This window comes from Ambystoma mexicanum, chromosome 2p, assembly GCF_040938575.1.
Source record: "Ambystoma mexicanum isolate Mex_15411 chromosome 2p, UKY_AmexF1_1, whole genome shotgun sequence".
NCBI lineage: Eukaryota > Metazoa > Chordata > Amphibia > Caudata > Ambystomatidae > Ambystoma > Ambystoma mexicanum.
Genome location: NC_090923.1, coordinates 116,024,176 through 116,039,498, shown reverse-complemented (window position 1 = coordinate 116,039,498; position 15,323 = coordinate 116,024,176). Strand labels below are relative to the sequence as shown.

General features: G+C 44.6%; 1 protein-coding gene across 4 annotated transcripts in view; it reads right to left on the bottom strand.

The window, feature by feature from the left end:
- RPUSD3 (RNA pseudouridine synthase D3) overlaps positions 1-15,323 on the bottom strand; it is a 166,849-nt gene that overhangs the window by 122,322 nt on the left and 29,204 nt on the right. For all 4 annotated transcript variants that reach the window (XM_069643363.1, XM_069643361.1, XM_069643364.1 and 1 more), the window contains exons 3-4: positions 12,327-12,487; positions 10,009-10,053 (exon numbers count right to left, since the gene is read on the bottom strand). In XM_069643363.1, the coding sequence (XP_069499464.1) occupies positions 10,009-10,053; positions 12,327-12,487 (206 nt within the window). The remainder of the gene's footprint in view (positions 1-10,008; positions 10,054-12,326; positions 12,488-15,323) is intronic.

The following is a 15,323-nucleotide window of genomic DNA, read 5'->3' as shown; positions in this document are numbered from 1 at the left end:
ACTGTCTAATGGAAGAGGCAGCCATGCAATACAATAATTTGAGCATTATATGCTGTGGTGACCTAAACGGCTCGTGGTTTAAATACGATCTCCACATTCAAGCTTATTGCCAGATTCCGTATGAAGAGTTAGGTGAGAAAGAACAACGTTGGCCAGATATTATGGAGTCGTTTGACTGCGTTTTGTTGAACGGCAATGTGCGTGGCGATATTCCAGCTCAGGCCACATGGCATCGTGAATCCACGCACAGCATTATTGACTATTTCTGGGTGTCTAGTAACCTGGGGTTAAGGATTCTTACACTGCAATCATTGAAAACGACTAAAAGCGATCATTCGTTGTTGAAACTCAAATGTCTTTTGGCGGTGTCGGATACTTTGTCCCCATACCCAGCAGCAGTTGAAGTAAATATGAGCGGAAATCGCTTAAGACTGAGCGCAAATGAGATCCGTGTTTTAACGGCTAATCTAAGTGATTTGACAGACGTTGTGGACTATACTCCGCTTCTACAGAATCATATCATTTCGATCAAAGATAGCGCTCAGCAACATAAGCTGCATATTCACCCTTTTAGTAAATTGCTTGCGGTTAAAAAGAAAGAACTAAGAAAAGATGTCCGTAAAATAAAAATGCAAAAAAATGTACCATCTAAGATAATGCTGGAGAAAGTGAAGGCCAGACGGGCGATTTATAGAAATTGGTTGAAATCTCATAAAGTGATTGTAGAACAGGATTCTGTCGAGTTTATGATGAAACTGATGATTACAAAGAATACACGCGACATTTGGCAAATATTAAATAGGGGCCCCTTTAACGGGTCCAATTCTACGCAGAACACAATTTCTGGGGATACTTGGTGTAAACACTTTAGGTTAGTGTTCAATAGTCAGCTGAAGGTTCCCAAAAGTAATTCAGCGGTTAGATTGGGTTCCTGGGATGTCCAGATGTCGCTGTCAGACATCATAGACGCTATTAAGTCACTGAAAAATTCTCGCGCTGCTGGTCCGGACATAATAAGTAATGTCAGGCTAAAAAAAAATCCACAGATCTGGGCACCTTTTATTGAGTGTTTGTTCCATAAAATCGTGGTTAACAGCAATCGTGATTCCAATCCATAAGAAGGGCTGCTGGGATGCACCTGAAAACTATCGTCCCATTGCCCTATTGGAAAACTCTTTGGTTCTAATTTGAGATGTAAATTGGTGAGTTGGGCTAAAAAGGTGGGAATCCTTGATATCCGGCAAACTGGGTTCTCAAAAGGTACAGGTGTGGAGGTCAACCTTTCAATTTTGACAGCTTTGAAATATCATGCATTACAGAGTAAGACCAAATTGCATTTAGCCTTTATAGACATGAGGCAAGCATTTGATGGAGTTAACCGTTAGATGCTATGGGCTAAATTAATGAAATGGAAATGTCCTATGGCCCTTCTTAACCCAATAATGGCGTTACATACGGATACCTCTTTTAGAGTATGCCTTAACAAACAAGGCATATTATCTGACAGCATCCCAACGACAAGGGGTGTTAAGCAAAGTTGCCCATTGGCTGCTGATTTGTTCAAACTATTTTTGGCAGATCTCCCATTATTCTTGGAGCAAGCTCATTGTTTTCCTCCACGTCTAAACGGAACTCCAGTTCGGTATATTGCCTATGCTGACGATCTCGTTCTGATCGATAGGACACAAATCGCCCTTCAACGTTTGCTAAATTGCCTCTATGACTATATAGTCGTAAATGAACTGGCCATTAACACAGACAAAACTAAAATTGTGTCGATTGGTTCGCTATCGAGTAGAAGAGATCGTGCATTTAAATGGGCGGCAGGCGGTCAGCAGTTAATGTCTGTCAATTTGATTCGCTATCTAGGCATCAAATTTAACAGCTCAATCGGAGAAGTCCAATGGCTAATTGCGTTGAAACTGAAAGCAGTAAGACTGGCACTGCAAGCAGCCAAGATTAATAAAAACGTTTGCAAATTTTCATTATCCCCGGTGATAAACGTTCTACCGTCAAAAGGTAGTTCCTATTTTAACGTTTGGTGCTGAAGCGGGATGGAATATCAGTGAACAAAATTGGAATATTGTAGGGGTTCTTTTTTGGAAACGGGTTCTTAACCTCCCGAACTGTATTCCAATTATAGCAATACGTCACGAACTATCGTTAAATTCACTTTTTTCAAATGTGGTTTGGAAGTCCATCTGGCTTTGGCGCAAGATGAGAGAAGTGGGTGGAGTGCCAGCGTATAGAATATTTACTGCCTCTGATGACTCGAAAATCAGTAATCTGTTGGCCCAATGGAGCTCAAGAGTGCAAGAGTGGATTGTAGCAGCTGATATTAATAATTTCGACCTGTTTTCACTCCCAAAAGTGGCAAAAAGAAAATTTGAAACTTGGGCATGGATTATTAATGTTGAAAGATATTCAAATCACGCTCTTTCTAAAAAGTTGGGTATTGTTAAAAAAAAATTAAATTCTCAGCCACTTTACCTACTTCAATGCTATACTCGTCATTATCGGGAACAATTTCTTCGTTTCCGTTTAAATACGTTGAATACGAAGGAAATTCTTTCTCAAAGAACGCAGCCTGCTATAAACAACAATCTGTGTCGATTCTGTGAGGAATCGGTTGAATCTTTGAAACACCCGATTTTAAGTTGTCCAGCAATTGCTGATCTTAGTTCTGTTCATCTAGGCGAATATGCCCCGTCGAATGGTGATATGATCACTTGGTGGTGTCTGATATCTTCAGGACAAAACATTAAACATGTTTGTGCGATTGTAAACTTTATGAACGCTCTCCTGAGATGTCCTCCTTAATCAGAAGGGGTGCTAGGCTGATGCTCGAAAATGGTAGAGTGGTTAATGAACTGTCTAAGGGCTTAATTGTTTAATTGTTCAGTTGAATGTTTAATTGACTTTGCCTGTTTGCTTGTCTATTGAGTGCACTGTATGATATGATGATGCTTAGCAGATTTTTGTTGAAAGCATAGTAAGACATAATGATGATGTTGATAATAATGATATGTATTTGATGTGTAGATGATTTGAAACAAAAGTTTTCTTTTTTTTTTCTTTCCATCTCTACGATGGAGGGGGAAAGAGGAAAACTGTAGCTTTTCAATAAAAAAAAATAAAAAAAAAAAAAAAGAACTAACAACTATAGAAAAAGAGACAAAAGGGAAGCCAAGGAATGTAGACTATGTCAAAATTCCAACGCTGTGGAATCCTTGAAACATCTGTTGCTGGAATGCCCTACTCTAAGAGAGGAAAGACAGAACTTTCTGGGTCACATTTGGCAGGACCATCGCCTCAAAAAACTAGATGGTCAATACCAGCGGCAAAATTCTTGAGTATCATCATGGAAAAGATCGACTTATCACAGGAGCAAAAGGTAGACGGATAACATCAGTGGCAAAATTCCTAAACAACATCATGGAAAAGGTCATTCAAAACCTTCAAAAACATCAACACCAACCACAACGGGGTAACAAACTCCTTCCTTGAAACACTAGACCATGGGTGCACAACATACGGCCCGCGGGCCAGTTGCGGCCCGTCATGCCCTTTTGTCCGGCCCGCAAGGCATAAAAATACTTTCCTAATGGAGGGTGGCCCGCGGCCACCCTCCATTAGGAAAGTCTTTGTTGTCTTCCGGGTTGGACAAAACACTGGCCCTCATTGGCTCAGCACACACACGCACCACGTCGCTCCTACGAGCCACGTAATGCGTGTGTGCTGCACCAATGGAGGGCCAGCACAACGGCTGGAGTGGTCCATAAGGCTTGATGCCGGAAGGCATTTCAGCCTTGGACCACGCCAGCCGTAGTACGATTCCAACGTTCCAGCTTACCTGCCGCTTACCTGCCTGCCTTCCAGCACGTCTCCGGTAAGTGGTCCGTTTGTGTTTGTGTGTCGGGTCTGTTTTGCTTCATGTTTGTGTGTGTATGTTGCGATGGGGGGTTGGGGGGGTGTCGGATGTGTATAAATGTTTGGATTTGAATGTATTTTGTGTGTATGTTGAGATGCGGGGGTGGGGGGGTGTCGGATGTGTATGAATGTTTGGATTTGAATGTATTTTGTGTGTATGTTGAGATGCGGGGATGGGAAGGTTTCGGATGTGTGTTGGATGTGTATGAATGTTTGGATTTTAATGTTTTTTGTGTGTATGTTGAGATGCGGGGGTGGGGGGGTGTCGGATGTGTATGAATGTTTGGATTTGAATGTATTTTGTGTATATGTTGAGATGCGGGGGTGGGTGGGTGTCGGATGTGTATGAATGTTTGGATTTGAATGTATTTTGTGTGTATGTTGAGATGCGGGGTGGTGGTGTGTCGGATGTGTATGAATGTTTGGATTTGAATGTATTTTGTGTGTATGTTGAGATGCGGGGGTGGGGGGGTGTCGGATGTGTATGAATGTTTGGATTTGAATGTATTTTGTGTGTATGTTGAGATGCGGGGGTGGGGGGGTGTCGGATGTGTGTCGGATGTGTATGAATGTTTGGATTTTAATGTTTTTTGTGTGTATGTTGAGATGCGGGGTGGGGGGGTGTCAGATGTGTATGAATGTTTGGATTTTAATGTTTTTTGTATGTATGTTGAGATGCAGGGGTGGGGGGGTTGTCGGATGTGTATGAATGTTTGGATTTGAATGTATTTTGTGTGTATGTTGAGATGCGTGGATGGGGGGGTGTCGGATGTGTGTCGGATGTGTATGAATGTTTGGATTTGAATGTATTTTGTGTGTATGTTGAGATGCGGGGGTGTCGGATGTGTATGAATGTTTGGATTTGAATGTATTTTGTGTGTATGTTGAGATGCGGGGGTGGGGGGGTGTCGGATGTGTGTCAGATGTGTATGAATGTTTGGATTTTAATGTTTTTTGTGTGTATGTTGAGATGCGGGGGTGGTGGGGGTGTCAGATGTGTATGAATGTTTTTATTTGAATGTTTTTTGTGTGCTGAGTTGGGGGTTTGGGGTTCGGGTCTGTATGGGTGCATGTTTGTGTGTGTGCTGAGTTGAGGGGTGGGGGGTTCAGGTCTGTGTGTGTGCTGATTTCGGGGTTGGGGGTTCGGGTCTGTATGGGTGCATGTTTGTGTGTGCTGATTTGTGGGGTGGGGGTTCGGGTCTGTATGGGTGCATGATTGAGAGTGTGTGTGCTGAGTTGGGGGTGGGGGTTTGGGTCTGTATGTTTGAGAGTGTGCCGAGTTGGGGGGTGGGGGTTGGGGTCTGTATGGGTGCTTGTGTGTGTGCTGATTTGGGGGGTGGGGGGTTTGGAGTTGGGGGGGGTCGGGCGATCGGGTCTGTATGGGTGCATGTTTGTGTGCGTGCTGATTTGGGGGGCTAAGGGGGCCATGGGGCATAGTGTTTGGTTGGGGGAGAGGGGGCCATGGGGCATAGTGTTTGGTTGGGGGTGAGGGTGCCATGGGGCATAATGTTTGGTTGGGTGTGAGGGGGCCATGGGGCATAGTGTTTGGTTGGGAGTGAGGGACATGGGGCATAGTGCTTGGTTGAGGGTGAGGAGGCCATGAAGCATAGTGTTTGGTTGGGGGTGAGGGGGCCATGGGGCATAGTGTTTGGTTGGGGGCCAGGGGGCCATGGGGCATTGTGTTTGGATGGGGGTGAGGGACATGGGGCCTAGTGTTTGGTTGGGGGTGAGGGGACCATGGGGCATAGTGTTTGGTTGGGGGTGAGGGCCCATGGGGCATTGTGTTTGGTTGGGTGTGAGGGTGCCATGGGGCATAATGGGTGTGAGGGGGCCATGGGGCATAGTGTTTGGTTGGGGGTGAGGGACATGGGGCATAGTGTTGCACTCCAAGAGTGAACCCAATAATAAAGCTAAAGCAGGCACAGTTAGGAGATGTTCATCTTTGGCTTTTTGAGGAAACCTGACTCAACGAAGGCCATACGCCTCTTGGGCAACCCAAATAGCAAACTGGCGCAGTCCAAAATAACGGCATGTCCAATCTAGGGTCAATAAAATATATATAAGTTAATTAAACAGGCGAGATACAATAACTAAATAGAAATAAATTATAACAATGGAAAATGTGTAGTACAAAATGTAAGTTTGAAATGCAAATAAAAATCGTTACCCCTCAAAAACATTCTTTTTCCATGTGTTTAGTACAAATTGGGGGTTTAAAAAGCCTCCTGCCAGGCCCCGCCTACCGCCCGCCCACATTTACTTTTCGGCCCACTATAGCCCTCATGTAAGGTACTTTCGGCCTTCTGTCAAAATCCATTGTGCACCCCTGCACTAGACCCCCTACGGCACCTGCTTAAACTTTACCGTAAACTTTACCGTCGAACAACTTTTTTTTTTATTTTTTATTTCTTCTCAGGAAGATCCTTTGTAAAAATCTAATAAGATTATATACATACATTAAAAAAAAAAATTAAGAAATTGCGTGAGATCTGGGTGGTTGGAAGGCACCAACCACTCCCTGGTATCATTCTTCCTGTGGGACCCCATGTTAGGATACGCTTAGAAGACTTTGGGGTGGAGGGAGACCCAGAGAGGACAAGCATAAGAGAGCGAGCCCTTAGTTGGACCTCAATAAAAGGCTCGATAAAAAACTTGAACAGCCTTTTTGGTGTGTTCTTGAGGCCATCTGTGACCTATGCTACAACATGGAGGCGGTACTGCCAGTCCAAATGGCATCCCTGAAACTAAAATAGACTCTAGCTAGACTGAGAGTCCTCAGAAGCTGTTTCTTGATGATATGCACTTGCCGGGACCAATGACAAGAAACCTTAAACACCATTTGTGCAGTAGCACCTGGAGCATTCCAAGTGCCAGATGGCATTACCATTAAACGATCTCAGACCCAAATGACCGAGCAGACACAAAGAATATGGCAAACGACTACTTTATTATCAGCTCAAATCAACTAGGGAAACCTGGTGAACAAACAGATTGCAGCTCACTCCACTCCGTCAACATGTCGATTACACAAAGGTTTTAAGCCTCACTGTACGTCAGCTATGACATAATCCCACTTGGCAAACAGTAAAACCTATTGAAAGGAGGGATTAGTTAAGGGAACATACATACCTATACTTTGTTTAGCTGGTAGTAACATAATTAGCCCCCCCCCTTATCTGGTTGGCATACTTTGAACTCTCTAAATACGTAGAATACAGATTAATAGCAGAATGGGATTGGCTTCTGCAACTTTGTATAGTACACTGATACATAGGCCCTCGCGATTGGTTGGCATTCTCTTCCAACCTTGGACATTCGGCTCGTTAGCAGCACCCAAGGAAATAAAACCCAGGTGCGGGGACCAACATTAGACCACTGCACACTTGGTCAATTAGCCTATCATCTCTCATCAGTTAGGCCCTAAGCCAAGGGTTTTTCTCTGTAGTGGACCTTGCTGACTGTTCTCTTCCTTTAAGGGAGTCTAGTTGCATCGCTATATTCAGTTGGAGCTTAATGAATAGGACTTGTTTTTCAGTCTTGCACCACCCGTGAGGAGACCACAATTTTGTCCATTTCGACCCTCTATTTAGTGCTATTTAATTCAATCATGGTGGGTGCTATTACTCCTTTGAGCCTGTGGAAACTTGGTTGCTCTGTTTTGCACATGCTTTCTGCATCTTTAATTTTTCAATACTTGACATTTGTAAATGTTTTCTTCTTTACTTAATCTAAGATAAACATGTTGTTTGTATGTAGCTTATCCTCGGACTACCCTTGTGACTTGCAGTTACCTCTTGATGTGGCATCCTTGATCCCAAGCCAAACAGATATTCTTGGTTCTTCGCACAAAGCTGTTTTTCCAGCACCTTTCAGATCTGCAGCCATAGTCTCTTTCTTCAATGCTTCTTGTTATTATTTATACACAGTCGACATCCATCTTTTCATCACGGCAGCTTTACTCGCGTTATACTTTCTCCTGCTTCTATATGTCTCATCTACCTTATGTTTCTGCATATATACATTTACTAATTCTCTTCTTACCCATCTTCTTAGTATCTATGATTTCTTCACAATTGCATTCATGTTTCTCTTGTTACTTCAGCTGCATCTTCATTCTTTAAGAGTGTGCATATCGTTTCAGTGTGTCCTTGTGTCTTTGCCTCTTGACGTTACTTTACTCTAGTCTGATTTCACTTATAGCTCTTCTATGTCCAGTGGTTTATGCAGACATCCTTCCACCGCATCAGTTTGAGGGTACATTTGATGTGGTTGTCTGAGTGCATAACGTTTCTCGATCTTCGATGTGGTATTGGGAAGATACCAGGTGTCATGCACAGTGTCTTCCTGTTATTCTTCCAGTATGACAGAGGTGAGGGGGTGGGGACTAGAGATGATGTGTACATCTCCCTCTCTACTCATTCAGAAGAGTGATTAGTTCATAAATATTAGTTAAAATATTTTTAGAACCTGCGATCTGGCTTTCCTGTCAAGTCAATGGAAAATGCCCCATCAAATAAATGAATTGGCTCTATTGAACACTTTAGACAAACTTTGACACACACCCTTCCTGTTAAGTAACTAGAAGCTGCTAAAGTCTATGCCTGCAAAGCATTAGGTTTGAGACTCACAAATCTGACAAACTCCTATGTGAAATCTGACAATGTCTTTCTTAAACTTGTCCACAGAGAACTCTTGGGTTTCTAATACTAGATGCTAAGCTAGGAATGTGATTTCATCCTAAGGGCTACCTGACTAGTCGAGGACACCCCAATGGAGCCCCGCCCCATTTTCTATTCCATTTTACACCAAATGAATCCTACAAACACGTTAGTGCAATCACCATATGCTCCGGGACCTTTAAGAAAGTGACCTTAACATCTTTGTCTAACCTCAACTTCATTCATAATGTATATGTTTAGTATATTTGTATGCAGAGACAACAATAGGCCTCACCTTACACCAAGGCTGATCACTGTGTCTCTGCTCTGCATTCTAACCGTCTCCTTCCAGGATATCACCTACTCATTCTTTCATCCTGTAGCCGACTGAACCCCCTTTCTATATTCTCCATCAAACCAGTTCAAAATGACCCCACATAAGTTTGGCATACTTTATCCATAGCTGGAGAGCGTTGCATCTCACACGGTTATTAAACTTCTGCATCTGCAAAAACCTTTTATCGTACTTTATCCCACAGTACCAACCACCAGTCTTGCAATTCAACACATCCCTTTTTTAGTTTCACCTGTGCACCAATATTTCGGGAAAAGTGAAATCCGACTGATTCTTCAATGCTACAAACCATCCTAATCGCTGACTGGAGACTGCCATTGTTCCCGTTATAGTCCCTAATCCTTATTGAATCATTGGGGGTCATTATGACCTGGGTGGTAAGGGATACCGGGTACCGGTAAGGAGACCGGTGCCGGTAAACCCTTACCGCCCTATTCCAAGGTCCCTTGGCGGGGACCATAAGGAACTTGTGGTCTGACCACACGTCTCTTACGGGTCCCGCTAAGGGACCAGGGCACTAATAACGGGCTTGCAGGTTGTGAGCCCGTTATTAGCGCCCTCCCCATTCCCACTGAGCCCTACAGGGGCTCAATTGGGAATGGGGAATGGTCTGTTCAATGGGGACTTACCGGTCCCGCCAGGGTCGGACTACAATGGTAAATCCCCATAGAACGAGACCGGACACGGGCACGGTATGGGAGGCAGCCATGGAGCTAATAGCTCCATGGCTACCACCCATCTCGGAATGAGGCCCATTATCTTTTTGGCGTGCATAAATATCTTACCAGTTAAAAGCAATGGCTGATTTATGGTTTCAAATAAACATGTCCGCCAACTCACACATTCATCTATCGCTTTGAGCAGGCTTTTTTATTGAATAAAATGTGTGCATCTGTAGTATTGGGTTAGCCAGCTGTACCTACCCTGTAACTAAGCTCCCCACAAGTAACAGCGCCTCGAGTTCCAAGGGCTGCTGTGCGCTATACAAATGTAATAAATAAATAAATTACATCCTCGCAATAAGTTCACACTTTCCCTTAAAGGGTGAAAAACAGGATGCTGTACCTGTAATGGGTATTCCTGGGGGTTTGCTGATGGCCACAAGAACACCTGCAACACAGAGACAACAGCCAGTTAGTTTCACAAGTTTTACCAGCATGTCAGACGCCCACGAACAATATGAAGTCTTAAACATCAAGCTGCCAAGTGATGAGAAAATGTAGATGCCAACGTCATGAAGTAAGTTTGACAAAGGGTATACAAGAAGGGAGGACAATCTAACAGCCGCAGCCAATTGAAAAGATGCCATCAACGTGAGCAGGGTACAGCAAATGCATGGAAAATAATTAGAAAATAACTTAATATCTCACTTATATATCAGTATATGGGGCTGTAAAGACCACTGCACGCCCCCCCCCCCCCTCCCAAGTTCAAATCAAACTTCATTGGCTTAAATAAAAGGACCATTACCCCTCACCCCCTATACCACCCACCCCGCGTTGCCCAAAGTTCAAATCATACTTCATTGGTTTAATTAAATATAATAATGAAAACCACAGGCACACCAACTGGTGTTCAAAATCAAATCACATCAGTGTGTTCTTGATCCATGTACAACTTTAAATAATCCAAATGTTTCGGAATAGATCTTCAAGGAAGAAACATTGGGAAATATAGTGCACAATTTCTGGTAAATAACATTCTTTCAATTGTTGTAGCAAAGCTTTAGTTCCCAAGGAAATGACAATATGGAACATTGCAAATGTTGATGTCCTCCCATCTAGATCATGTGTCTAGATGAATAAGCAACACAACATATCCGCTCTTTTTTGAAGATCATTTTTTAAGATAAACCATTAATCCAAACAGTGTTGGCATGAATATAATCTCAGAAATAAAGCTGGCACACACGGGAGCGATGCTGCGAGGTTGCTAGCAATGGCACATTATGCGATGATGTTTTGTTTTGTTGTTAAGCTTTGCGATTGTTTTCTAGGCTATGTTAGGTTATTATTTGGTATGATGTTCTGTGCTATTTTATGTCATGCTGTAACATGCAATGCGTGTTAGGTTATTGTCTGAATGCACAGCACTTGCCGTCCCCGCTCCAGCACTAAGGATGAACTGTTCCCAGCTATACCCCACAGGTACTGAGAGAAAATCCCGGTTTTAAGTGTTTAAAGCTGTGCCTAGGAATAAATTCAAGTCTGAAAATAGTCGCCGTCATCCAAGCCTGACTCCAGCCCTTATGAAAATCATTTAGACCCAATTTAGGATGTTTACAGAAGTAAAGGCTAAGCACTCAGTATAACTGGGGTGTGAGGCCCATAACAATGAACATACACTTGAGGATTAGGCAGGGCAAAGATGCATTTACAGGTGCACTGCTTCCTCTTCACAACTGCAGCATGCACAGCCTACCACACTCTCCCGGTAAAATAGTGGTCTTCCATTGGATTGGGAAAGTTTGGAGAGATGGGGCTGCTGATGTGTGAGTTGAACGGGAAAAGGGGGAACAACTGCTCTTATGTGGGTTCTGAATTTGAATTAAGAGTGCCACGCTGCACTCCCCCTCAAACAAAATTAACCACAACTCCCGAAATGTCATAGGTCTTGCATACCACCTCACAGTTACACACGCTTCTCTACCAAACATTTACTTGATTTCCAGCATCTTCCAACTCTCTACCTTCTCGGAATGTTTTGTCAATACCTCTATGGGACACAAGATCACCCTCATGCCCTCCTTTCATATGAAAATGAGTGTATAGCCTACATACAGCCATCTTCATAAAGGTCCTCACAGGTTCCAAGTCCTTCCAGGTAGCCAATTTCAGGCTGTTGCTCAGAGAGCCACAAATCAAAACCCACCCTTAGTCGCACTGAGCTTTCTAATCAATAGAACCTAGTGGTGTGTGGCCATTCTGCCCTCTGCTGGGCACTGCCAGAACTCACCACAAGCAATGTTCTCCCCTGGCATGGGGCTCATGGCTATGCATGGTGACGATACAAGAGATCTCCATCCCCATTCAAGTACTTTCTGCAGTCCAATGGCCTGTAGTCTTTGCAGGCGAGGGAATCGATAATAGCCATGCTTCCCACCCCAATAGCACAAGAGACAGAACCCACCCACCACTTGCTCAGTGACCGCCCCCGATCAAACGGCCAACAATCTGCTGGTTACTCTCATTAAAATGCCAGATGCAGTAGCCCATTGACCCAAATAATCACAAAGCAAACCTAGATGAGGCAAGTACTTCAACCTGACCACCTCCACAAGGTGGACAATCATTTAAAACATGTAGGAAACATGTAGTGGTTAACAAAAAACCTAAATAAATCAAAAACAAATTCACACCCACAAAGACCTCCAGCTGCCATACCTTTTCTATACTCCACATTTGCCACTAGCAGCTCAACCAGTGCCTCCTTTGTCAGCTTCTCAGGGGTGACGACACCAGGGTCCCTCAGGATGCTGACCTCCGTTGCTCCAGCGACCAGGGGTATAGCCGACCGTTTCTGTGGTTGTAGCTTGGCTCGACTCCTAAAAGACAGCAAACGTATTTTTAACATTATACAACATTGGAAGAAACAAAGGGGGTAATTCATGGATTATTTGCGCAAAAAAAACGGGATTTGTGCGCCAGTATGCCCGCAAATCCCTGTTTAACAAATGGGGATTTGCGGGCAGAATGGCGCACAAATCCTGTTTTTTTCGGCGCAAATAATCCATGAATTACCCCCAAAATGTTTTATTTCTTGTAAGCACAATGGCAGAGTTTGATTGATTGATTGTTTCGGTATTAATTATGCGCCTATACACAAGTGTTTCACGGCACAACCAGGCAAGGGAGGGGGGGACAAGGGAAAGACGAGACAAACGATCTTACTAGGCCTGGTGTCATTTAGATTGTGTAAGAGCGCAACAAGAAGTGCAGGGGAGGAGTGGGTACAGAGGGGAGTGCAACCAGAGCAGCAGGGCTCTGAGCTAAGTGCAAGGAAGGCTGGGGCTACAGAGAGCAACCCAGCCAGGTAGTGTAAGGTAAGCCAGGCGGCAGTGCAAAGTAGGCCAGGCAGCAAGAGCTGGGGGAGTCGGCAGGGGTGCTGGTTCCCTGTCGACTCAGAGGACACCAAGCATCCAGTCAGCAGACGGCAGGAGAAAAGGAAGGTTTTGAGGAGGTTCCGGAACTCAAGGCGGAGAGAGGCAAGGAGGCCATTCCAGAGGGAGGCACCTGCAGAGAAGAGAGATCTACCCTTCATTCTCTGCTTGGAGAAACGACTGATCCGCAGGCAATTAGAGGTAGACGAGCATTGGGCTCTAGAAGGAAGGTATCTAGGAAGAGATAATTGAAGAGAGAGAGGGCCACAGCCCCAGAAAGCCTCTTGGACGATGAAGATGGTCTTCTTCAACTTGATCATTGCAGCCACAGGTAGACCTCTGAATGCCTTCCCTTTCCTCACCCACCAAATCCCTTTTATTGAAAACCCCTGCCAGCCCCTTCGAATCTCTCCTTACTTCTGGGTGGGCAGGTTTCAACCTCCCGAAGTCTGCATCAACACCCTAATCTGTGTAGTGAATGGGCGGCCCACCTGATACCCTGTGAGCTCGCTCCCCCGCCCCATCTCATCTCATCCCACCCCACATAGCTCCTAACACCACTACCCCACACATACCCCCTAACCTCTCTCCCCCACTCCAACCCACATAAGCTCCTGACCTCACGGTCCTCGCCGCTATTCTACATGTCCTAGTCAGGGCAATCAACATTGGCTGTAGAAAGAACATAGCAGAGCCTGTGCTCGCTGTGTGGGCCAGTCGGAGGGATACCCAATCGATGATGCATATTCCGCAAAGAAGGAGTCAATGATCTATGCATAGATTGAAGCAAAAAACAACAGAGGTGCTGTCACAAAAAGAAGACCATTATTATGGAGTCACGTGTTTAAGGCATCCAGTGTTTGTGTTTCTCTCGATGTTTTTTTAAAAAAAATAAATCTTGTACTGCGCACGTTCACCCACAACAAACAGGCACACTATAACCTAGAATAGCAATGTTTTCAGGGACCGTCGGAAATGGAAGTGATTCTCAATAAACACAAGAGTGACAGGCAAATCATTCCATAACTTGCCTGCCACGATGGAGAAGGCATGGCCACCTACATTTAGGAGTGGTCACTAAGCAGGCACTGCCAGAGCGGAGAGTCCGCCAAGGGATACAGGGCAGAAATGTATCCTTGTATATGTTCTCTTTTGTTTAAGGGACAGAGGCTTTTTTGTCTTTCTAAGGAAGTGGACGGCTGCCAACAGCCATCCCCAATCAATTTTAAATGACCCTATGCCCGACCTATGGGAACGGTCAAAGGGTGGAGGCGTTGGACACACGTCACTGACACACTGAGGAAACAGTAAAACGAGTGATGTTTTGCATATTGTAAAAGTGCTCTTGCATATTGTAAGAGCTAGAACACCTATGGACCATCTCGCGAAACGAAGCCCGCAGAAAAAGAGCCAACGAGCCTGTGTGCCGTAACAAAGAAATACTGCCATCTTATGCAAGATGCTGCCTCGTATAGTGGGGTGGCATCAACAGCCCAGCTGCTGCCAAATGCACCCACCTGCAGTCCGCCTTTGCTCAGACCCAGCCATGCCTACCATCGTACATCCAGGTTTAGTTCAAATGCCAAACACAGCCATTCATATCAGGTATAGCCTCACATGCAGAGATAACACAATCACATGCCGAGGTCTGCCATCATATATGCCCAGGAACCCAAAGGTACAGAGGCACCACAGCACTACATTTACCACAATTCACTCTGGCCATTCCATGCACAAGCTCACCTTTTCCTACAACACACTTTGCCTCAATATGTAGAACGTAATAGAAAAGCATGTATAGTGCAGAGACCCCAAATGACTTAATTGCCAAGAATGCCTTCTGTCTCAATCAGTACGGATATTTCAGAATGCAGTACCTGATTACTCTGGGCTCAACATGTGCACTCTCCACTAGCCTTTGGCTAGCGGTAATTGGCTTTGAGAGTAAGAAAACGTGCACTGCCTGTATGCGTAGAACTAAAGTTGCAAGTGACTTCTTATGCCTGCCTGGCTAGTGGCTTGCAGCTTGACAGTCTTTCCCCTTCATTACTGATTTCATCACAGACAGTTACTGTTCCGCAATCACTATAGTTTCTCTCATACATTTGTATATTTCCATCATGCTACTTGTTGCGAGACTCATACAGGTCACCTTTCCATCATGGCTGCCGCCGACATTATAGACACTGGAGTGCCTTTCCGACACTCGGAGCCCCAGCTCTGACTGGGCGCAACCATCAGCTTTTGGCCCAATCAGGCAAGCCGGTAGGCGAAAGCAGCC